General features: G+C 45.6%; 1 protein-coding gene across 2 annotated transcripts in view; it reads left to right on the forward strand.

Annotated features, from left to right (window-relative positions):
- The window catches only part of rapsn (receptor-associated protein of the synapse, 43kD), a 58,364-nt gene that overhangs the window by 8,458 nt on the left and 26,567 nt on the right, over positions 1 to 23,339 (forward strand). For both annotated transcript variants that reach the window (XM_048545843.2, XM_059651855.1), the window contains one exon: positions 20,665 to 20,787. In XM_048545843.2, coding sequence (XP_048401800.1) covers positions 20,665 to 20,787 — 123 coding nt within the window. The remainder of the gene's footprint in view (positions 1 to 20,664; positions 20,788 to 23,339) is intronic.

The raw sequence follows: 23,339 nt of genomic DNA on the forward strand, positions 1-23,339 counted from the left end.
TCTTCATTATCAGTGTGGCACATTGCAGTGAGGGCAAGGCAGATTTCCAGCCACAGTAGGGAGCAATGATGGCTGCCATGTCTTCATCCTATTGATTTCTGTTTCTCTGTGGCCTAGCTGACTTGTGGTTAATCATCAGTGGCACCAATGTGACTGAGAACCCTGAAGGCCCATGTGCAGTAATGACTACCCACCCCTTACAGTCAGGTCAGTCTGAGTGAGATTTGTTCATGTTCAGTAACTTAGTAGTAACTTTTTCAGCCATGTGTTTGGATCTGCATTTCTTGTGCTGGAGACTGGGAAGCTTGTAGACATTGTCCTGTTGTCTGACTTCAGCAGCACAATTCACTGTCTGGTTGGTAGACTTCAGATGTTAACTCTACCCACAACATCCACTGAGCCACCATTGCTGGCCTTCCCTGCCCATTTGGTGAGGACCTGCACTGGCTGTCTCATCCCTTTACCATCTGAAAATCCCATCTACCCTGAAACTCCCACATACCAAGTTTATCACCTGAGTCATAGAGTCGTACAGCATTCCACCAGTCCATGTTGACCATGTTGCCAGACTAAACTAGTGCCACCTGCTTGTGCTTGGCACACATCCCTCCAAACTTTCCTAATCATGTACTTAATCATGTGTCTTTTAAACGTAACTGTACCTGCATCCACCACTTCTCTGAATGTTCATTCCACACGTGAACAACTCTCTATAAAAAGTTGCCCTCAGGTGTACAAAATGATCAGACGTGTAGATAGAGTGGACAGCCAGAGACTTTTTCCCCAGGGTGGAAGTAGTTATTACAAGGGGGCATAGTTTTAAAGTGAGTGGATGTATAGATATGGGGGAGACGTCAGAGGTATGTTCTTTACTCAGAGAATGGTAAGGATGTGGAATGCATTTCCAGAGAGGGTAGTGGAGTTGGCCTCATTGGGGGCATTTAAGCAGCTATTAGATAGGCATATGGATGATAGTATAAGGTAGCGGTGGAGGTTAGATAGACCTTAGGTTTAGCTTAAAAGTTTGGCACAACATCGTAGGCCAAAGGGCCTGTATTGTGCTGTACTGTTCCATCTATGTTCTATGTCTTTTTTAAAATCTTTCTGCTCTCACCTTAAAAAATGACCCTAGTTTTGAACTCCCTCTCCCTAGAATTAGAATAGAATATTGTGTCGTGAACTCAAATACAGGCGTACACTGAAAAGTTTATAATGTCACCTCTCATGGGTACAAATCTTAGATCTAAAATGAGGAAAAGAAAGAAAATTAGATTCATTACCTTATAGTGATTCACAGTATAAGTGAAAAATAAGGCATAGTTAAAAAGATGAACTTTGTAGTCGTAAGCAAATGACAGATAAATATTATATTGCAGTAGTTCACCTGAAGGAAGACACCCTTGTCATTCACCTTATCTCTGTTCCTCATGATTTTATAAACCTTAATAAGGTCACCCCTCAACCTTTTACACTGCAGTGAAAAAGTCCCCAGATGTTCCAATCTATTTTTATATCTTAAAAATTCTATTCCCAGCAACATCCTGGTCAACCTTTGCTGAACCTTTCCCAGTTTAATAATATTCTTCATTTAACAGAACTGCACACTGTACTCCAGAAGAGGCCTCACCAACATCCTGTGCAACCTGAACATGACGCCCAACTCCAACAATTCTCAAAGGTGTGAGCCATGAAGGCAAGAGTGCTAAATGCCTTCTCAATTAGCCTGTCTGCCTGTGACGCAAATTTCATTGAATTGTGTACCTGAACTTCTAGGTCTCTCTGTTCTACAACACTACCCAGGGCCCTACCATTGACGCATAAGTCCTGCGCACTTGTTTGTTTTGCCAAAGTGTAATGCCTCACATTTATCCAAATTAAACTCCATCTGCCACTCCTCAGCTCATTGACTCAATTGATCAAGCTCTCTTTGTAATCTTAGATAAACTTGTTCATTGTCCACGATACCACCAATATTGGTGTAATCCACAAACTCACTAACCATACCTCCCATTTTCTCATCCAAATCATTTACGTAAATGACAAACAAAAGAGGACCCAGCACCGATCCCTGTGGAACATTGCTGGTCACAAGCCTCCAGTGTGAAAAGCAACCCTCTACAATGATTCTCTGTCTCCTGCCATTAAGTCAATTTTGTATCCAATTGTCAAGCTCACCCTGAGTCCCATGTGATCTAATTTTATTAATTAGTTTACCATTTGGAGCCTTGGATTTGCTAAAGTCCAAGTAAACAATGTCTACTGCTCTGCCCCTATCAATCTTTTTTGTTATATCGTTAAAAAAACTCAGTCAAGTTTGTGAGACATGACTTTCCTTACAAAAAAAAGCCATGCTGTGAACCCACCCCTGACTACCAAACCATCGTCTCCAAAATCATCCACAACTTCATCACCTCAAGTGACCGCCCACCAGCAGCCTCCAACCTCATTGTTCCCCAAACCTGACTGCCCTGATCAACCCATTTTCTCCACCTGCTCCTGCCCGACTGAACTTACCTCCACCTATCTTGCCTCCATTTTCTCCCCCTTGGTCCAGGAACCCCCCACCTATGTCCATGACACCACCCACGCCCTCCACCTCCTCCAGAACTTCCAATTCCCCGGTCCCCAACACCTCATCTTTACCATGGACGTCCAGTCCCTATATACCTGCATTCCCCATACAGATGGCCTAAAGGCCCTCTGCTTCTTCCTGTCCCATAGGGCCGACATGTCCCCCTCCACTGACACCATCATCTGATTAGCCGAACCCATCCTCACCCTCAACAACTTCTCCTTCAATTCCTCCCACTTCCTACAGACAAAGGGGTTGGCCATGGGTACCCGCTTGGGCCCAAGCTATGCCTGTTTCTTCGTAGGTTACGTGGAACAATCTCTCTTCCATAGCTACACTGGCCCTAAACCCTACCTCTTGCTTTAGTACATTGATGACTGTATCGGCGCCTATGAGGAGCTCGAACAGTTCATCCACTTCACCAATGCCTTCCACCCCAACCTTATGTTCACCTCGACCATCTCTAATGCCTCTCTCTCCTTCTTGGACCTCTCTGTTTTCATCTCTGGCAGCCACCTACAAACCGATATCCATTTCAAGCCCACCTACTCCCGCAACTACCTAGAATACACCACCTCCCACCCACCTTCCTGCAAAAATGCCATTCCCTGTTCCCAATTCCTTCGCCTCTGCCACATCAGCTCCCAGGATGAGGCATTCCACTCCCATACATCTCAGATGTCCTCGTTTTTCAAAGAGCGCAACATCACCCCACCCCCTCAGTGATCGAGAATGCCCTCGACCATGTCTCCCACAACTCATCCCTCACACCCACTCCCTGCGATAGCAACTAAAATAGAATTTCCCTCATCGTCACATACCACCCTACTAACCTCCGGGTCCAAAGCATCATCCTCCAACACTTCACCATCTGCAGTCCGACCCCACCACGAAAGACATCTCTCCCTTCCCACCCTTATCTGCTTTCTGGAGCGACCACTCTCTCCATGACTTCCATGTCTGCTCCACACTCCCCTCCAGCCCCACCACACCCGGCACTTTTCCCTGCAACCGCAGGAAGTGCTACACCGGCCCCTACACCCCCCCCCCCCCACCCCCATCCCAGGCCACAAGAAGACTTTCCACATCAAGCCAATGTTCACCTGCACATCTGCTAATGTGGGACACTGCACCCTCTGTTCCCATTGTGGCCTCCTCCACATCGGGGAAACCAAGCGGAGGCTTAGGGACCATTTTGCAGAACTCCCGCGCTTGGTTCGCAATAAACAATTGCACTTCCCAGTCACGAATCATTTCAACTCCCCCTCCCATTCCTCAGATGACATGTCCATTCTGGACCTCCTGCAGTGCCACAATGATGCCAACCAAAGGTTGCAGGAACAACAACTCATATTCCACTTGGGAACCCTGCAGCCCAATGGTATCAATGTGGACTTGACAAGCTTCAAAATGCCCCCTCCCTCTACCGCATCCTAAAACCAGCCCAGCCCGTCTCCGCCTCCCTAACCTGCCCTTCCTCCCACCTATCCCCTCCTCCCACCTCAAGCCCCATCCCCATCTCCTACCTACTGACCTCCTTCCACCCCCTTGACCTGTCCGTCCTCCCTGGACTGACCTATCTCCTCCGTACCTCTCCTCCTGCACTCACCTTTACTGGTTCCACCCCTGCCTCTTTGACCTGCCTGTCTCCTCTCCACCTATCTTCTCCTCTATCCATCTTCTATCCACCTCCCCCTCTCTCCCTATTTATTTCAGAACCGTCTTCCCCTCCCCTATTTCTGAAGAAGGGTCTTGGCCCAAAATGGAAGCTTTCCTGCTCCTCTGATGCTGCGTGGCCTGCTGTGTTCATTCAGCTGTACACTGTGTTATCTCAGATTCTCTAGCATCTGTAGTTCTTACTATCTCTGACTATCCTTAATCAATTGTTGACTCTCCATATGCATATAAATCCTATCTGATAGAATCACTTCCAACAACTTAACCACCATCATTGTCAGACTCACAGCTCTACAATTTCAAGGCTTTTCCTTACGGTTTTCTTAAACAATGGCACAACAGTAGCCACCCTTCTGGTACTTCTCCCATCTTTGTGGATAATATAAATATTTGTTCTCGGGGCTCTACAATTTCTTCCCTAACTTCCCACAACATCATGGGATATACTTGATTAGGTCCTGTGGGTTTATCTACCTTTATATTTTCCAAGACCTCCAGCATTTGCTCTTTTGTAATGTGGACTGTTTTCAAAACATCAATATTTATTTCCCTGAGTTCTCTAGCCCTCCATTTCTTTCTCGTTAGCAAAAACTGATGCAAAATATTCATGTCATATCCCACCTCCTGAGGTTTGATGCAGAGACGACCTCGTTGATCTTTAAGGGGCCCAACATAAGGATTGAGGCTTTGCAGAGTGAATATAAGAGGTTAAGTAAGTTAAAAAACAGAATATCAAAAGTAGTAATTCCTGGTTAACTTCTGGTGCCAAGTTCTAATCAGGGAGGGAATAAAAGGGCAAGGGAGATAAATCAATGACCGAAGAGATGGTACTAGTTCTGTTTTGGGAGCCTGTAAAGATTTGTGGGGGGCTTCCTAAGCAATTGTGAAAATAGAAAGAAAGATGAGGATAGTTCTGAATCAGGAAAGAGTGAGTTAATACAAAAGACAGACAAGCAAATCAAAGAACAAAGTAACTCTGAAGAATTAAACTGCATTTATTTCAAGAGGTATCACTGCTAAGGCTGATGAACTTGTGGTGTGTATGGGAATATGGGACTGAGAGGTAGTAGCTAATAGTATAGGTTAGATGGGCTTGAGATTGGTATGACAGGTTGGCACAACATCGAGGGCCGAAGGGCCTGTACTGTGCTGTAATCTTCTATGTTCTATGTTCTACTATAGAACCTTGGTTGAGGGAAAGGCAGGACTGGCAGCTCAATGTTCTGAGATTCAGATGTTACAGGAAGGATAGAAAGAGAGGCAAGAGAGGAGGGGGAAATTAAGGAAATTAATGAAGAAAAACATCAGTACTGTAATTAGAGAAGATATTTCTGAAGGATCATTTAATGAAAATATATTGGTTAAAATTAGAAATAAGAAAGGGATGTTGACCTTGATGGGATTCTACTATAGGCCCCTCAGTAATCAGAGGGAAATTGAAAAACAAATATGTAGAGAGATCTTAAATAAATACAAGAATAATAAGATTGTAAAAGGAGGGGATTTGAATTTTTCAACCACTAACTGGGGCCACTGTAGTGATAAATGTTTGGATTGTGAAGAAATTGTTAAATAAGTTCCAGAAAACTTTCTTTATCAAGATGTAAATGTCCCTACTAGAGAAGGAGCAAAACTTGACCTTCTCTTGGGTAATAAGGCAGCACAAGTGACTGAAGTGTCAGTGGGGAACACTTTGGACAGGTGTTCATAGTAGTATTAGTTATAAAATAGTTATAGAAAAGGATAAGTCTTCCATTAAAGTAATATTTTTAATTGGGGTAAGGCAAATTTTAAGGGTATGAAACAAAAGACTGTCCACAGGTAAAAAGACAAATGGCAAGTGAAAGGCCTTCAAAGATAACGAGAGCTCAGAGGCATTATGTTCCTGTTAGAGTGAAAGGCAGGGCTGGTAAGATTGTGGACCAATGGATAAATAAAGATGCTGAGGTTCTAATCAAGAATAAAAAAGAATCATATATTAGGTATAGACAATTAGGATCAACTGAATCTCTTGAAGAGTAGAAGGAGTGCCGGGGCCTTCTTAATAAGGAAATCAGGAAGGCAAAGAGGGGATATGAGACAGCCTTGGCAGTTTAGGTTAAAGATAATCCAACAAGATTCTACAAGCACTTTAAGAGCAAAAGAGCAACTAGGGGGAGAGTCTTACCTACCCCCTTTACCACCTGAAACTCCTGGAAACTCCCCTTCACTACTGGAAACTTCCATCTACACCCATTACCACCTGAAATTCCAATCTACCACCTTTACCATCTTTATCTCTCACATACACCTTCATACCTGTACGTCATTCATGGAACATGGGCATCACTGGCTAGGCTAGCATTTATTGGCCATCCTTAGCTCCCCTTGAGAAAGTAGTGATGAGCTGCCTTCTTGAACCGTTGCCATCCATGTGCCATCAATGTGCTGTATGTTGATCCACAATGCTGTTAGGGAGGGAATTCCAATATTTTGACCCATTGACATTGAAGAGACTGTAATATATTTCCAAGTCGGGATAGTGAGTGGCTTAGAGAGGGACTTGAATTTGGGTAGTGTTCCATGTATGCTACCATTGTCCTTTTAAGTGGAAGTGGTCGTGGGTTTGGAAGGTGCTGCCTAAGGATAGTTGGTGAATTTCTGCTGTGCATCTTGTAGATAGTATACACTGCTGCTACTGAGCATCAGTGGTAGAGGAATTGGATACTTGTGTATGTGGTGCCAATCAAGTGGGCTACTTTGTCCTGGATGGTGTCAAGGTTCTTGAGTGTTTTTGGAGCTGCGGGGAGTATTCCATCACACTCCTGACTTGTGTCATATAGATGTTGGATGGGCTGTGGAGAGTCAGGAGGCGAGTGACTCACCACAGTATTCCTAGCCTCTGACCTGCTCTTGTAACCACTGTGTTTAAGTGGTGAGTCCAGTTGAGCTCTAGTCAATGTTAACCTCCAGAAAGTTGATCATGGGGGATTCAGCAATGGTAATACCATTGAATGGAAAGGGGGCGGTGGCTGGATTGTCTGTTACTAGACATAGTTGTTGCCTGGCACTTCGGCCCAAACCTGGTTATTGACCTGATCTTGTTGTACTTGAATATGGACTGCTCCCGTATATGAGTAATTGTAAGTGGTACTGAACATTGTGCAATCATCAGTGAACATCCCACACTTTATGATGGAGGAAAGTGCCAGGCAATGACCATGTCTAATAACAGACAATCTAGCCACAGCCCCCCTTCCATTCAATGGTATTATCATTGCTGAAGCAGCTAAAGATGGTTGGGCTTAGGACACTACCCTGAGGAACTCCTGCAGAGAAGTCCTGGAGCTGTGATGACTGATCTCCAACAACCACTCCTGTACACCAGGTAAGACTCCAAACAGTGGAGAGATTTCCTGCAATGCCTAATGACTCCATTTTTGCTAGGGCTGCTTGATGACAGACTTAGTCAACTGCGATCTTGATGTCAAGAATTGACCCTCTCAGCTCATCTCTAAAATTCAGCTCTTTTGTCCATGTTTGACCCAAGGCTGTAATGGGTCAAGAGTTGAATGGTCCTGGTGGAACCCAAATTGGGCGAGACTTGAGCAGGCGCTGCTTGATAGCTTGATGCTGTTGATGACAACTTCCATCATTTTACTGATGATCAAGAGTAATTTGATAGGGTAATAATTGACTGAGTTGTATTTGTCCTACTTCTTATATCAAGAACATACCTGGGCAATTTTCCACACTGTTCTATAGATACCAGTGTTGGAAGAGCTTGGCTGGGGAAATGGCAAGTTCTGGAGCACAAGTCTTCAGTACTTTTGCTGGAAAGCTTTCATGCCCCACAGCCTTTGCAGTGTCCAGCCTCTAATGGCTTTGACATCATGTGGAGTGAAATGGGTTGCCTGAAGACTTTTATCCATGACACTTGGTACCACTGGAAGAGGCCAAGATGGATCATCCACTTGGCACTTCTGGCTGAAGATTGTTCTAAATTCTTCAGCCTCATCTTTTGCACTGATGGGAGGAGGAGGATATTTGTCTTGTCTCCTCCACCAGTGAGTTGTTTAATTGTCCACCACTGTTCATGACTGGATGTGGTAGAACTGCAGAGCTCAGATCTGATCCGTTGGCTGTGGGATCGCTTAACTCTGTCTATCACTTGTTGCTTTGCAGTTTTGGTGTGCAAGTTTGGTAGCTTCACCAGACTGACACCTCATTTTTAGGTGTGCCTCTGGGGCTGCTCCCCCTCACCCTCCTGCACTCTCCATTGAACCGGGGTTGATCCCTTGGCTTGATGGTAATGGTTGAGTGGGGGATATGCCGGGCCATGAAGTTACAGAGTGTGCTGGAGTACAACTTTGCTGCTGTTGATGGCCCACAGCGCCTCATGGGTGCCCAGTCTTGAATCGTTAGATCTGTGCAAAGTCTGTCCCATTTAACAGAGTGATGGTGCCACACAGCACAATGGAGGTTATTCCCAATGTGAAGGTGAGAGTTTGTCACCACAAGAACTGTGTGGTGGTCACTGTTACTGATACTGTCATGGACAGATGCATTTGCAGCCAGCAAATTTGTGGATGAGGTCAAATATGTTTTTCCCTCTGGATTTCCTCACCACCTGCTGCAGACCCAGTCTAGCAGCAATGTTCTTCAGGACTTGAACCAGCTCAATCAGTAGTACTGCTGCTGAACCATTCTGGGTGGTAGGATGTTAAGAGCAGCATGGTTGCTCAGTGGTTAGCATTGCTGCTTCACAGTGCCAGAGACCCAGGTTCAGTTCCAGTCTCAGGTGACTTTCTGTGTGGAGTTTGCACATTTTCCCCATGCCTGCTTGGGTTTCCTCTGGGTACTCCAGTTTCCTCCCACAGTTCAAAGATGTGGAGGGTAGGTGGATTGGCCATGCCAAATTACCCATAGTGTCCAGGGATGGATCTGGGTGGGATGCAGTCAGGGTTGGTGTGGACTTGTTGTGCTGAAGGGCCTATTTCCACACTGTAGGGATTCTATGATGGATTCTATGATTGTCTGTAAGGTATGATTCCATGGGACTGATTATATCAGTCTTTACTTGAGTAGAAGCAGTTCTCCAAATTTTAACACTAGCGCCTAGACGTTAGTAAGGAGTATTGTGCAATGTTGGCAGGGCTGTTTCTGCCATTGTTGTTTACGATGTCTAGGTCAATGGCAGGTAATCTGTCCAATTTCATTTCTGTGTTGAGGCTTCGTAGAAATTAGTGCAACTGAGTGGCTTGCTTGACTATTTCAGAGAGCATTTGAGAGTTCGCTACATTACTGTGAGTCCAGAGTCACATGTAGGCCAGACCTGGTGAGGGTGACAGATTTCCTTTCCCGAAGGACATCTGGTGATCCAGATGAGTCCTGCATCTTTGCCACCTATAATTCTTACCAACCTCCTTTACCATCTGAAATTCTCATCTACTGCTTTTACACCTGTATCTCTTTCTTATCTCTTTTCTACCAAATAACGCAAATGGGAGGTGCTAAATTCCTTGTTTTAATGCAAGGAGCCTAATGTGAATAATTGTGGTCTCAACATGGATCCCTGTGGAACTCCAATATCTAATCCCTGCCTTCTGCCAGTCGGCCAATCCCCAGCCAGTACCTTGCACCTAACACCATGAGATCTTGTCTTATTTAACAGCTTCTGTGCAGCACCTTGTCAAATACCTTCTAAAATCCAAATAGGTCACACCCACTGTCTCTCCTTTGTCTAACATGCTCATTAGCTTCTCAAAGAATTCTAACAGATTCGGCTTGGTGACTCAGTCGTTAGCACTGCTGCCTGACAGTGCCGGGGACCTGGGTTTAATTCCAAGCTTGGGCGACTGTCTGTGTGGAGTTTGCACATTCTCTGTGTGTCTGCATGGGTTTCCCCCAGGGGCTCCGGTTTCCTCCCACAGTCCAAAGATGTGCAGGTTAGGTGGATTGGTCATGCCAAATTGCCCATTAGTATTCAGGGATGTGTAGATTGGGTTATAGGGGGATGGGCCTAGGTGGGATGCTCGGAGGGTCGGTGTGGACTTGTTGGGCTGAAGGGCCTATTACCACACTATAGGGATTCTATGAAGACTTTCCCTTGGTGAAACCATGTTGATTCAGCCCTATATTTTACCATGCACTTCCAAGTGCTCCATAATTTTATCCTCCCTCCTTGAACAAAAGTGTTACATTAACCATTCTCCATTCCTTTGGAACTTTCCCTGACTCCTGTGATTCTTGACAGATCACCAGAATTGCTTCCAACATCTCCTCAGCTATCTTCTTCAGCACTCTGGTGTGTATTCCACTTGGTCTGGGTATCAATCCACCTTCTAACCTTACAGCTCCCCCATAGTGACTTCTACTGCAGTACCCTCCGCCCCCAACTCTCTTGAAGTTCTTGTATGCTGCTGGTATCTTTAACTATGAAAGCTGATTCAAAGTACATGTCAATTACTCTGCTACTTCCTCAGTTCTGCATTACTGCATTTCTTGCTTCTTTTTCCAATAGTCCAATGTCCAATCTTCCCTCTCTCTTACATTTTTAGAACTCTTGCAATTTTATAGAGTCAGGGTTATACAGCATGGAATCAAACCCTTCGGTCCAATTCATCTTGCCAACCAGATATCCTAAAAATCTTCTTTTCCAAAAGTAGCTAGTTTCCTCTCATATTTCATCGTCTCTCCCTTGATTATATTTTTTTTAGTTGTCATTGCTAGTTTCTAAAGACTTCCCACTAATCTTCACCACATTATACACTTTTCCCTTTTTCCTTTATGCTGTCCATGAATTCCCTTGTCAACAATGTTTGCCTTACCCTCTCCTTAGTGTGCTTCTTTCATGGCATAAATTTCTGCTGTGCTTCCTGAAACACTTTCAGAAACTCCTGCCATTGTTGTTCCACTGATTTCTCTGCCAGACTCCCCTTCCAATCAACCCTGACCAGCTCCTCCCCCATGTCTTTGTAATTAACTTCCCTCAATTGTAAAATTGTCACATCTGATTCCAGATTTTCTCTCTCAAGCTGCAAGGTGAGCACTGTTATATTATGGTCACTGCTCCCCTAGGTGTTGCTTCACTTTAGCCTTGCCTCAAGTCAAATCCAGTCTACCAGATACAGAATTGCCTGTTCCCCAGTGGGCTCTACCACAAGCTATTCCAAGAAGATTCTTGTGGACATTCCACGAATTCCTTTTCTTGAGATATGTTACCAATCTGATTTTCCCAATCCACGTTAAGTCACACAGGACTATTGTAATAGTGCCTTTCTTACCTACCTTTTCTGTCTGTTGATTTATTTTCTTCTCCACATCCTGACCACTGCTAGGAGGCCTGTACCTAACTCCCATCAAGCTTTTTTTTCTTTTGCAATTCCTCAACTCTCATAAATTCTGTACCTCTGACTCTATATTACTTCTTGTTATTAATAAACTTTCATTTCTAACTAAGAAGGCAACACATACCACTTTTGCCCAACTGTCCGTCCTTGCAATAGGACACATGTCTTCGGATGTTTAGTTCCTAGCCCTGATCCCTTTACAGCCTGTGATACCCAAAAACATCATGCCTGCTAATTTAAGCCTGTGCTACAAGCACATTTATCTTGTTTTGTATACTGCTTGCATTTAACTACAGCATCTTAAGTCCTGTGTTAACTGTCACCCTTCTTATAGTTGTCCCCTTATCTGCTGTGCCTGAAGTTAGACTCCTGATCCTTTCCATACTCTCTGTCCTATTACTTGTTCTGGAAACTTTAATGACTTTTGTTGAGCCCTACTCCACTTTAACTTTTTCTGCAATTTTCCAACCAACTGTACCACCCCTATCCCTCAACTATTGAAAGCCCTGTGCGCAGCCCTCGTTGTGCGATTCGCCAGAACTTTGGTCACAGCATGATTCAGGTGGAGCATGCCCCAATGGAACAGCTCTGTCCTTCCACAGTCCGGGTAACAATGTGCCATGAATTTAAACCTGTTTCTCCCACACCTTTTTGAGCCACACATTTGCTTCTTTCACCTTGTTGATTCTGTGCCAATTTGTCATGGCTCAGGTAGTCATCGAGAGATTATTACCTTTTCAGTTCTGCTTCTTAATTTCTGTTCGTATCCCCTCAGCAGAATTGCTTTCCTCTTTCTACCTGCATCATTGGTACCTACATGGACCATGACAACTGCATCTTTCCCCTCCCATTATTTCAAGTTCCTCTGCAGCCCAGAAAAAATATTCTGAACCCAGTAGGTACCAGGCAGGCAACGCAGCCTTTGGGACTCCCAATCTTGGTCACAGAGAACAGTGCCTACTCCCTGATTACAACATCATTTCTCTTTTTGCAGCGTCTTGAATGATTCCCTAAACAGCACCCCTCCCATGATGGTGTCCCTCCGGTTGTGACCTTGGGGGTGGTATGTCTGAGTATGGCATCCCTGGGGCTGTTTTCCTGGGAGTTTTGATACACTGGGAGTGGTGCTAGACCAACCCCATACTCTCTCGGTGGGGAAGGGGTAGGGGGCCAGCTGAAGAAGGATGAAGGTTTGGTAGTGGGCACTGTGGATGAAATAATGAAGCCAGTCGCTAGTGAGGTTATGGATTCCCTAGCGTCCTTCACTGAGATCCCCCTTATCCCTGTCTCCAATCTCCTGACCTTCTAGAAGTTTCTGCAGCACAATCTCCATTGTGGAGGCAGAGTCCAGCTCGCCATGAACTGCTGGAACAATGTTGAACCAGTCTTCTGGTCTGCCCAGGCAGCTCGGAGCCCCCCACCCCCTCCCAGAAATGCCCATAATAACTGGCAGTGATTTAGAATGTGCCTCGGATCTCTCCTAAGGGAGTGGACGACCCCAGGTGCCATTCTGTCCTCTGTACATTGAAGGGGTTGGTGACAGTCACACAGTGCTGCTGCCATGAAGACTACCATAAAGCCTCAACGGTGTCAGGAAGCCACAATCTAGAATGTCTCAGTCCTCCTGGACAGAACATATGCAAGAAATCCAAACCACCCTGCGAGATGTGGCGCCTGGAGTGGCAGGGAGCCACCTCACAGCTAACTCTTGCCAGGTGGCTGTCTTGTTGGCCCCGCATTTTCAGCCAGAGATCTTTGGGGTCAAGGAGCTAGTGCCAGGCATTTTTTTTCACCTAACAGTGCATCTAGGTGGTGTGTCACTTCACTTTGGGAACATATATGCTCCTCTGGCTGACTGAGGCAAGCATGCTTCCTTAAAGGAATGTTTGCTGACCTCGCCTCCATTGACGAAGGTCAGTGTGTTATCCTTGGGGTTGGGGATTTCGGCTCTCGGGATTAGTCTCCTGTACATTTCATGGGGTGTATGTCTCCTGCCTTCTGGTAGCCTCCATGCGACAGGTGCTGGTCTCTTATCTCTGGTTCCGTTCTGTGTCGGAACAAGGTCAGTGTACTTGGCCTTTAACAACCTGCTGTTTGGCAACTGAGTCGTTCTGGGACTCATTCTGTCGCTTCTGGGCCAGCTGGAAGAGGAAGCCTGGAGTCTTCCCTTCCATGAGGCTATGGTGAGACATGGGCCAGACTCACATCTGTGTCATGCGTAGAGTTCAAAGAGCCAGAAGCCCGGTATCAAGGAGTTGAAAAATGAGGTGCTCGACCTGAGTCATATCCTGGTCAACTCAGTGTGGACCAGGCCCTACGGGAGATGACAAAGAGAAGAAGGATTTGCACTGGGACCTCCATGTTGTCAGGCCACAGGGAGTACATATGATACCATGGATCTGGTTCCTCTGGGACCTGGACCACAATGCCCACTTCTTCCGCTTGCTGTAAAGCAGGCTTGGGAACCGCCTTCAGCTCCTTGAGCTGCCTGCCAAAGATGGATTCCCTCATGTCAGATTCGGAAGGCCTCAGTGCCCACATAAGTGACCTCTATTCAACTCTTCTTCTGTCCAGTTCTGTCCAGCGAGGAAGCTCACAAAGCTCTGTGGGAGAAGCTATTGTAGGCCTGCCACACTGGTGCCAAGAGGCTCGATGCCCCTCTGAGCATGGAGGGGCTTACCGACACCCTTGTCTGCTGACATTGTGCTCCTTACATTCCCCGGTCCCACTGACCATGGTGGTGTACTCAGCCACATCTTCCACGAGGATGAGCTGAACCAAATGTTCTGGAATCCTGGTCAGTCCCTAGTGGGTACATTCTTTACCGACTGATTCATGGGGACTAGGAGGTCAGTTGGGGGGTCTGCTGGGGTGGTGCCCATCACTTCTATCTGGGGGTGTAACTCAGCCTGGCTGAGTAATCCCGACCAGTGAACTGGCAGGAGCTGGAGGTCACAGTCTCAGCTCACCTTGGCCGTTGAATAAAACTGTACCAAATGCTATCACACAGGAGCTGACTGCTGATCATTAACCAAATGGTGGCCTCCATGGCTGTGGTACTGACTGGTCCCTTTGACCCGTCCTCCTGATATTGTCAGAAAAATCCAGACGATGTTGGCTCATTTCTTCCGGGTCAAGCAGATGTGCTGGGTTGTGGCAGAGGTTTGGGGTCTTCCCCCATTGAGGATGACAGGCAGTTCCTGGTGTGCTTCCTCACCCAGGTGGCAACTTTCTGTCTTTGAACCTTTATGTCAAGCACTTCTCCCAGATTGTGCCTTCTGGTGCTGTATTTCTCCCTCAGCGTTGGCATGTAACTCCTGTTCATGGACCGTGAGGGCCTTCAGGTTTCCCTCTGGATGCCAGGACTCTGATCAGCATCTAGAATATGGTCGACTCACAGTGGGTCTTCCTACCTCCAGGAGTAATGGCTGTCATCAGAAAGCCATTGTTCAGGAATCTGCGCGTCCACTCTTGCAGTTTTGAGTGGCTGGTGGAGGGGAGGGCCGTAGCTGCAGGGGTGATCAGTGTCAGGGATGTGCCAGGCACTGGGTTTGCGGAGGCCTGGGGTGGGTTTTACTGCAGGATTTTGCTGATGCCATAGCGGTGCTGAGACCCAATGTCGTGCACCAGCCAGAGGATGTTGGAGTGTACAGTGGATCCCGTCAGTGGGTACTCCTGCTTCAATAGAGTCTCACATTGGCCTCGGGTTCCTGAACCTCTCACAGGGAGCCTGCATTCCATGCTCTGAGCCACCTCATGGCAATGCCCTTAACGTCCTTTCACCTGATAGAAAAAGCAGTTCTTGTGCAGCATGCTGCTGCACACCATCCACCTCGTAAATTTCATTTGCTGCCCAGACCTGCCTTGTGGTGTGTTAATTTGCCACTAGGCAGCTGGGATGACCACTGGAGAGCTGTCGATGCAGGAGCTTTCCCATTTGCAACTGTGGTCCTGGAGTGAGAGGGTGGGGTGTTGCATACAGCAGTGATAGTACTTCCGGATATAAAACAAAAAATAAAGCCAACTTGGGGATGGCTGTACAGAACTGTCTGTCCTAGCCTGGGACTAGTCTGTGTATGCCACTATTAGTGACTGTATTTTGGTACTCAGTGGTGGGTGGCGTTCCTTCTTAAGTAATTGGGCTACTTAAGGGCGTCCCTGTTCCATAGTCACCTAAAACTCCTCAGTGTGCAACACTGGGCCTGGACTCCAGTATCTCATGATGACAGCACTGGAAAGAGCTAGCCAGAAAGTCCAGTAAAATACCATGAGTTCACAGGTGGGAAAAGGGAAGGCATAAAAGGAGCAGGAGAGAGTGATGGGTGCTAAAGCAGGTGGGAAAAGGGTAGGAGAGCATTCCATGTGTAAGAGGGAAGGAGGGAGTTGAAGGTGGTAAAAGGGGCAGGAGAGAGTTACACATGGTGAAAGGACAGGAAGCAAAGGGCCAGGTATGTACATAGAAACTGGAAATAGTTATAGAAAGAAAAGGGACGAGTGACAAATGGTAAGCGTGATGTGGAGGTGCCTGTGTTGGACTGGGGTGGACAAGGTCAGAAATCACATGACACTGTGTTATAATCCAGCAGGTTTATTTGAAAACACAAGCTTTCGGAGCCTCTCTCCTCCTTTAGGTGTTAGTGAGAGAGGTTGTATCGAACACAGGATTTATAAGTAAAGGATCACAGCGTCACACCACTAATCAGGATGCATTAAACAAACCTGAGATGCTGTTAACTGTTTAATCAGTTAGAAGGTTTTAATTGATTAATATGTATAGGTGAATCCCTGAATCCCTTTCAAGTCACTGCCCTGAGAGAACTAAAGGTTTTATCAGCCTAAAAAGGGAGGTGACATTTTAGGCCAGACAATGCATGTTAGGTGTGAGGCTTTGTTTAGAATCTGTTTTGGTTTGGAGTCCAACTGGTTTTATTTCTAAAGTAGAAATTTATAAAGCATCACATTGACTGACCGTCTATAAATTGTGTGCTTTTTGAATAAAATAGAATGTATCTGCAAATACAAATTCACCCGATAGATTCACATGTGTATGTTGGTTGGGGGAACAACACAATACAATCCTGTTATTGGCAACCTCTGCAAGACATGTCAGATCTTCAACATGGATACCACCATCATACTTGGGAACACCACCTACCATGTGCACGGCAGATACTCATGTGACTTGGCCAACATTGTCTATCTCATACACTGCAGGCAAAGATGCTCTGAGATCAGGTGTATTGGCAAAACCGTGCAGATGCTATGACAACGGATAAATGGACACTGCACAACAATTGCCTGACAGGCATGTTCCCTCCCAGTGGAGGAGCACTCAGTGGTCAAGGACATTCGTCCTCGGATCTTCAGGTAAACGCCCTCCATGACGGACTTCGGGATACACAACAATGCAGAGGCTCATAACAAAGCTCGATACCCATTAGGATGACCTCATCTGGGATCTTGGGTTCATGGTGGCCTACAGTTGCCCCCACCACAATGTACAGTCACACACACAGACACAAACATACATACACACACGCATTCTCACGTATACTCTGACACACAGATTCTCTTTCATCCACACACTGTCTCTCAAGCACGCGCATGCGCGCACATGCACACACACACATATGCACATACACACACACAGTCACTCTCTTGACCCTCACACACACGCATCAACTGTGTCTGTCCCACACATGCACACACACGCGCGCACACACACACACACAAACACTCTCTCCCACGCGTGCACTCTTTCTCTCTCTCCCTCCCCCCGACACACACACTCTATATCTCTCTATCTCACAAACACATACACACATGCATATGTGAACCTATGAGGTGAATTTGTATTTGCAGATACATTCTGTTCTGTTCAAAAAGCACACAATTTATGGATAGTCAATCAATTTGGCATTTTATACATTCCTACTTTAGAAATAAAACTGGCCTGACTACAAACCAAAACACAAATGGATTCTAGACAAGGCCTTATACCTAACATGCATTTTGTTTGACCTAATATGTCACCTCTTCTTTACACTGATAAAACCTTTGCTTCTGTCAGGACAGTGACTTGAAACGAATTCAGGGATTTAATATACATATTAATCAGTTAAAACCTTCTAAGTGATTAAAGATTTAACAGCAACTCAAGTTTATGATAGAATCCCTACAGTGTGGAAACAGGCCATTTGGCCCAACAAGCTCACACTACCCCTCCGAAGAGCATCTCACCCAGACTCATTCCCCTATCACTGCATTTACCTCATGTCTAACCCACCTAACTTTAAAATCCCTGAACACTACTGGCAATTCAGCTTAGCCAATCCACCTACCCCACACATCTTTGGACTGTGGGAGGAAACCGGAGCATCGAACCAAGGCTGTCATGAGGCAGGCTGGTAGTATTGTGCTACAGTTAGAAATGACCATTTTGCTTCAGAAGACCATGATGTAGACTGGGTTTGGGTGAGGATGAGGAACAGCAGAGGGAAAAAAGTCACTAGTGGGAGAGATCTACAGACCCTGAATAGTAACTAAGATGTGAGAAAAATACAAGAAGTTGGTAAAAACTGAAAGAACTGTGGGTGCTGTAAATCAGGAACAAAAACAAGAAGACGCTGGTAAAGCTCAGCAGGTCTGGCAGCATCAGCTGTGAAGAAAATATCAGAGTTAACATTTTGGGTCTGGTGACCCTTCATCAGAACTGCTGATGACTGGGAAAATGTCAGTTTATATGCAGAAAAGTTCGAGAACCATGAATTTATGCTCCAGCTATACAAAAGCATGGTTTGACCGCATCTGGAGTATTTTATCCAGTTCTGGTTGCCTCATTACAGGAAAGATGTGGAAGCGTTGGAAAAGGTACAGAGGACATTTACCAGGATGTTGCCTGGAATGGAGGGAAGGTCTTATGAGGAAAGGTTGAGAGAGATAGGGCTTTTCTTTTTAGAACGATGAAGGATGAGAGGTGACTTGATAGAAGTGTACAAAATGATCAGAGGTACGGATAAAATGGACAGCCAGAGACTTTTTCCTAGGGTGGAGGTAGTTATTATGAGTGGGCATAGTTTTAAAGTGAGTGGAGATAGATGTAGGGGAGATATCAGAGGTAGGTTCTTTACTCAGAGAGTGGTTGGGGCGTGGAATGCATTACCGGAGAGTGTAGTGGAGTCAGCCTCATTAGGGGCATTTAAGCGGCTATTAGGTAGGCATATGGATGATAGTATAAAGTAGGGATGGAGTTTAGGTAGACCTTAGGTTTAGGGTAATGTTCAGCACAGCATCGTGGGCTGAAGGTCCTGTACTGTTCTATGTTTTATGTTCTAAAATAGGCAGGGGGGTGGGGTAGCGAGTAAATGTTAGGATAGAGCCTAAAGAAAGAGAAGAACAATTGGACAGACAAAGGAGTTGATAATGATCCACTTCCTCACATTGGGCAGCACAGTGGTTCAGTGGTTAGCACTGCTGCTTCACAGCGCCAGGAAACGGGGTTCGATTCCACCCTCAGGCTGTGTGGAGTTTGTAATTCTCCCTGTGTCTGCATGGGTTTCCTCCAGTAAGACTCCAAATGCTTGTGTTGTCAAGTAAATCTGTTGGACTCTAACTCGGTGTCATGTGATTTCTGGCAATTGGTAAAGGTACAGAGGAGAGTTATGTGTGGTAAAGGGACGGGCATTTCTTGGATTGGAGATGAGTTGTAAATGGAGTTCCCGGGTTCGGCGTTGGGACTCTTATCTATTCCTGAATTATGTAATTGATTTGGAGATGGGTATTGAGGCAAAATCTCTAAATTTGCAGATGATATTATATGGGGCAGATTATTAAACTGTGTTGGTGATGCTGAGTAACTTCAGAAGGACATTAACAAGTTGGACAACTGGGCAGACACCTGGCAGATAAAATTCAACACAGACAAATGTGGGGTAATGCATTTTGTTAGAAGAGACATGGAGAGACAATACAGGCTTAATAGTAAAGCTTTGAGGGAGTACAGGAGCAGAGGGACCCTGGGGTTCACGTACTTGATTTTCTGAAGGTGGCCAGGGAGGTGAAATAGTTGTTAATGCTTAGAGAATCCTTGGGTTTATAAATAGATGCAGAGAGGATAAAAGCAAGGGAGTGATTCTACACCTCTTTAAATTATTGATGAGACCATATTTGGAGTGTTGAGTTCAGTTCTGGGAGTCCTAAAGGGCTTGGCCGCTAGGCTGAGCCTGTGAAAGGTGGTGAGAATATAATATACCTGACTCCATCCTCACCAATCTGACCTAAGAATATAGGTAGGATCAACCTCAGCTTGTGGAGACAAAGTATTAGGAGTACCAAAGTACTCTGCCAGGGGTGGTGGTGGGGGCAGATACGATAGGGGCATTTAAGGGACCAATTCATGTTCTGTGCTAAACCTGCAACACTGCAGTATGACAAATGGTTTGTAGCATTGGTGCTCAGCTACCATTTCTGTCAGTTTCTCAAAGGATATTGCCTCTGGGACTGCCAGCTAGATTAAACAGCACACTACGTGTGGTGTACACAGACCTGACCTAGCTCAGGACAGATGGTTCTGCAGAGCCATCCATGCATCTGCTTTATTTTTTTTTATACCCAGAAGGCTATCGTACTGAACTGAATAGTTTCCCCACCAGCTTGACATTTTCCTGAACTCCAAACCACCACCACTAAATTACCGGTGTGGACAATCGGTTATTTACATGCAAAGCCTGTTACAGACAATGCAAAAACCATCAAAAGTGAGAGGTGTGGAGGGAGTGGGTCTGTTTTGTCGTATTTTTTAATCAGCCTGTTCAGAAATATTATTATACACTTCTGGAGTAGGTGGGACTTGAACCTGGGCCTCTCTGGTCCAGGGACACTTTCACAGCATCACAAGAGTCCTTTGGATTTTCTTTATAAAGGGATCGAGTGTTGCGTTCCAGTCAGACAGACCATTGCCTATAGCCAAGGGAAATCATACTCTACAAGCTCCACAGGGAGATTAAGCAGTGATTCCCCAATGGCCTTGTAGGGATTACTACATCAAGAATTCATGGAATTAATGATGTTATCTGTCTCTTGCAGAAGGCTCTACCCCGTTACGATTCCTCACTGAATATCATGGCTGAAATTGGCAACCGCCTGGGGCAGGCACAGGTTCTTTTGGGAATTGCCAAGTGCTGGTTCATTCAGAAGGAGCAGGACAAGGTAGGAAACAACACCAGCAATTCTGGGGGACTCAATTTATCAGCACTTCGAGAGGCATGGATTGACTATGAGCAGTCAGCATTGTTTGTTATGGGGAGGTCATGTCTGACCAACTTGATTAATTTTTTTTGAAGAGAGGCCAGGTGTACAGATGAGGACCATGCTTTTAATGCCATCAGTTTCGATTTCAGTAAGGCCTTTGATGAGGTCCTGCATGGGAGACTGATAGCAGAGATAAGAGCCCAAGGGATCCAAGAAAATCTGGCAAATGGATCCATAATTGGCTGAGTGGCAGAAAGCAGAGGGTGATGATTAAAAAATGTTTTTCCGACTGGAAATCTGTGTCCAGTGAGGTCCACAGGGTACGATGTTGGAGCCCTTGCTGTTTGTGGTTTATATAAATGATTCAGACTTGAACATAGGAGGGTTGATCCCTGAGTTCAGAGACGATACAAAAATAGGTGGGATGGTAAATAGTGAGGAGCCACTTAGGTAGGCTGGTCAATGGCAATGGAATTCAACCTGGATAAATGTGAAATAAGGCACTGGGACAGAGATAATCCAGGCGAGGGAATACAAGATGCATGATAGGACCCTGGGAAGTACTGAGGATTAGAGCAACCATGGTGTGTCAGGATAGGTGCATAAATAGGCTAAGAAGACATAGGGGCACTTCTCTTTATTGGGCAAGGTATAGAGTTTAGGAACAGGGAGCTTATGCTGGAACTATATAAGATGTTGGTTAGACCACAGCTAGAGTACAATGTGTAGTTCTGGAATCCACATTATAGGAGGAATGTGATAAAATTGGAGAGGGTGCAGAATAAATTTACCAGGATGTTACCTGGGCTGGAGAGATTTCATTATGAAGAGAGATTGGACAGACTGGGATTGTTTTCCTTAGAACAGAGGACATTGGGAAGGGACCTGATTGAGAAGTCTAAAATTATGAGGGACATAGATAGGGACATTCCCCCTTGATAAAGGGATCAATGAGCTGGGGGCATACCTTGAAGATAATATGCCAAAGGTTAGAGGGGATGTGAGGACAACATTTTCACCCAGATGGTGGTGGGATTCTGGAAGCCACTTCCTGTAAGCGTGGTCAAGGGAGAAACATTGAAGAAATATTTAGATCTGTACTTGTGATGCCAAGGCATACAAGGCTGTGGGGAAAGTGCTGGAAAATGACTTTAGAACATAGAACATAGAACATAGAACAGTACAGCACAGAACAGGCCCTTCAGCCCACAATGTTGTGCCGACCATTGATCCTCATGTATGCACCCTCAAATTTCTGTGACCATATACATGTCCAGCAGTCTCTTAAATGACCCCAATGACCTTGCTTCCACAACTGCTGCTGGCAATGCATTCCATGCTCTCACAACTCTCTAGCCACTCGTGCTAGCCATTTCTGCCCTGGGAAATAGTCTCTGGCTATCAACTCTATCTATGCCTCTCATTATCTTGTATACCTCAATTAGGTCCCCTCTCCTCCTCCTTTTCTCCAATGAAAAGAGACCGAGCTCAGTCAACCTCTCTTCATAAGATAAGCCCTCCAGTCCAGGCAGCATCCTGGTAAACCTCCTCTGAACCCTCTCCAAAGCATCCACATCTTTCCTATAATAGGGTGCCCAGAACTGGACGCAGTATTCCAAGTGCGGTCTAACCAAAGTTTTATAGAGCTGCAACAAGATCTCACGACTCTTAAACTCAATCCCCCTGTTAATGAAAGCCAAAACACCATATGCTTTCTTAACAACCCTGTCCACTTGGGTGGCCATTTTAAGGGATCTATGTATCTGCACACCAAGATCCCTCTGTTCCTCCACGCTGCCAAGAATCCTATCCTTAATCCTGTACTCAGCTTTCAAATTCGACCTTCCAAAATGCATCACCTCGCATTTATCCAGATTGAACTCCATCTGCCACCTCTCAGCCCATCTCTGCATCCTGTCAATGTCCCGCTGCAGCCTACAACAGCCCTCTACACTGTCAACGACACCTCCGACCTTTGTGTCGTCTGCAAACTTGCTGACCCATCCTTCAATCCCCTCATCCAAGTCATTAATAAAAATTACAAACAGTAGAGGCCCAAGGACAGAGCCCTGTGGAACTTCACTCACCACTGTCTTCCAGGCAGAATATTTTCCTTCTACTACCACTCGCTGTCTTCTGTTGGCCAGCCAATTCTGTATCCAAGCAGCTAAGTTCCCCTGTATCCCATTCCTCCTGACCTTCTGAATGAGCCTACCATGGGGAACCTTATCAAATGCCTTACTGAAGTCCATATACACCACATCCACAGCTCGACCCTCATCAACTTTTCTAGTCACATCCTCAAAAAACTCGATAAGGTTTGTAAGGCATGACCTACCCCTCACAAACTTAGAATAGTTGTTTTTGACTAGCACAGAAGTGATGAGCTGAAGAGCCTTTTTGTGTTCTATTGATCTTGCTGACATTCTGACCGATAGCTAGGTGGCATGATCCCTGTGGTAACACCCTTCTTGACTAACTCCACCTGTTCTGAAAACCAATTCTGAAAA

Source organism: Stegostoma tigrinum, chromosome 17 (assembly GCF_030684315.1).
Source record: "Stegostoma tigrinum isolate sSteTig4 chromosome 17, sSteTig4.hap1, whole genome shotgun sequence".
In the NCBI taxonomy this organism is placed as follows: domain Eukaryota; kingdom Metazoa; phylum Chordata; class Chondrichthyes; order Orectolobiformes; family Stegostomatidae; genus Stegostoma; species Stegostoma tigrinum.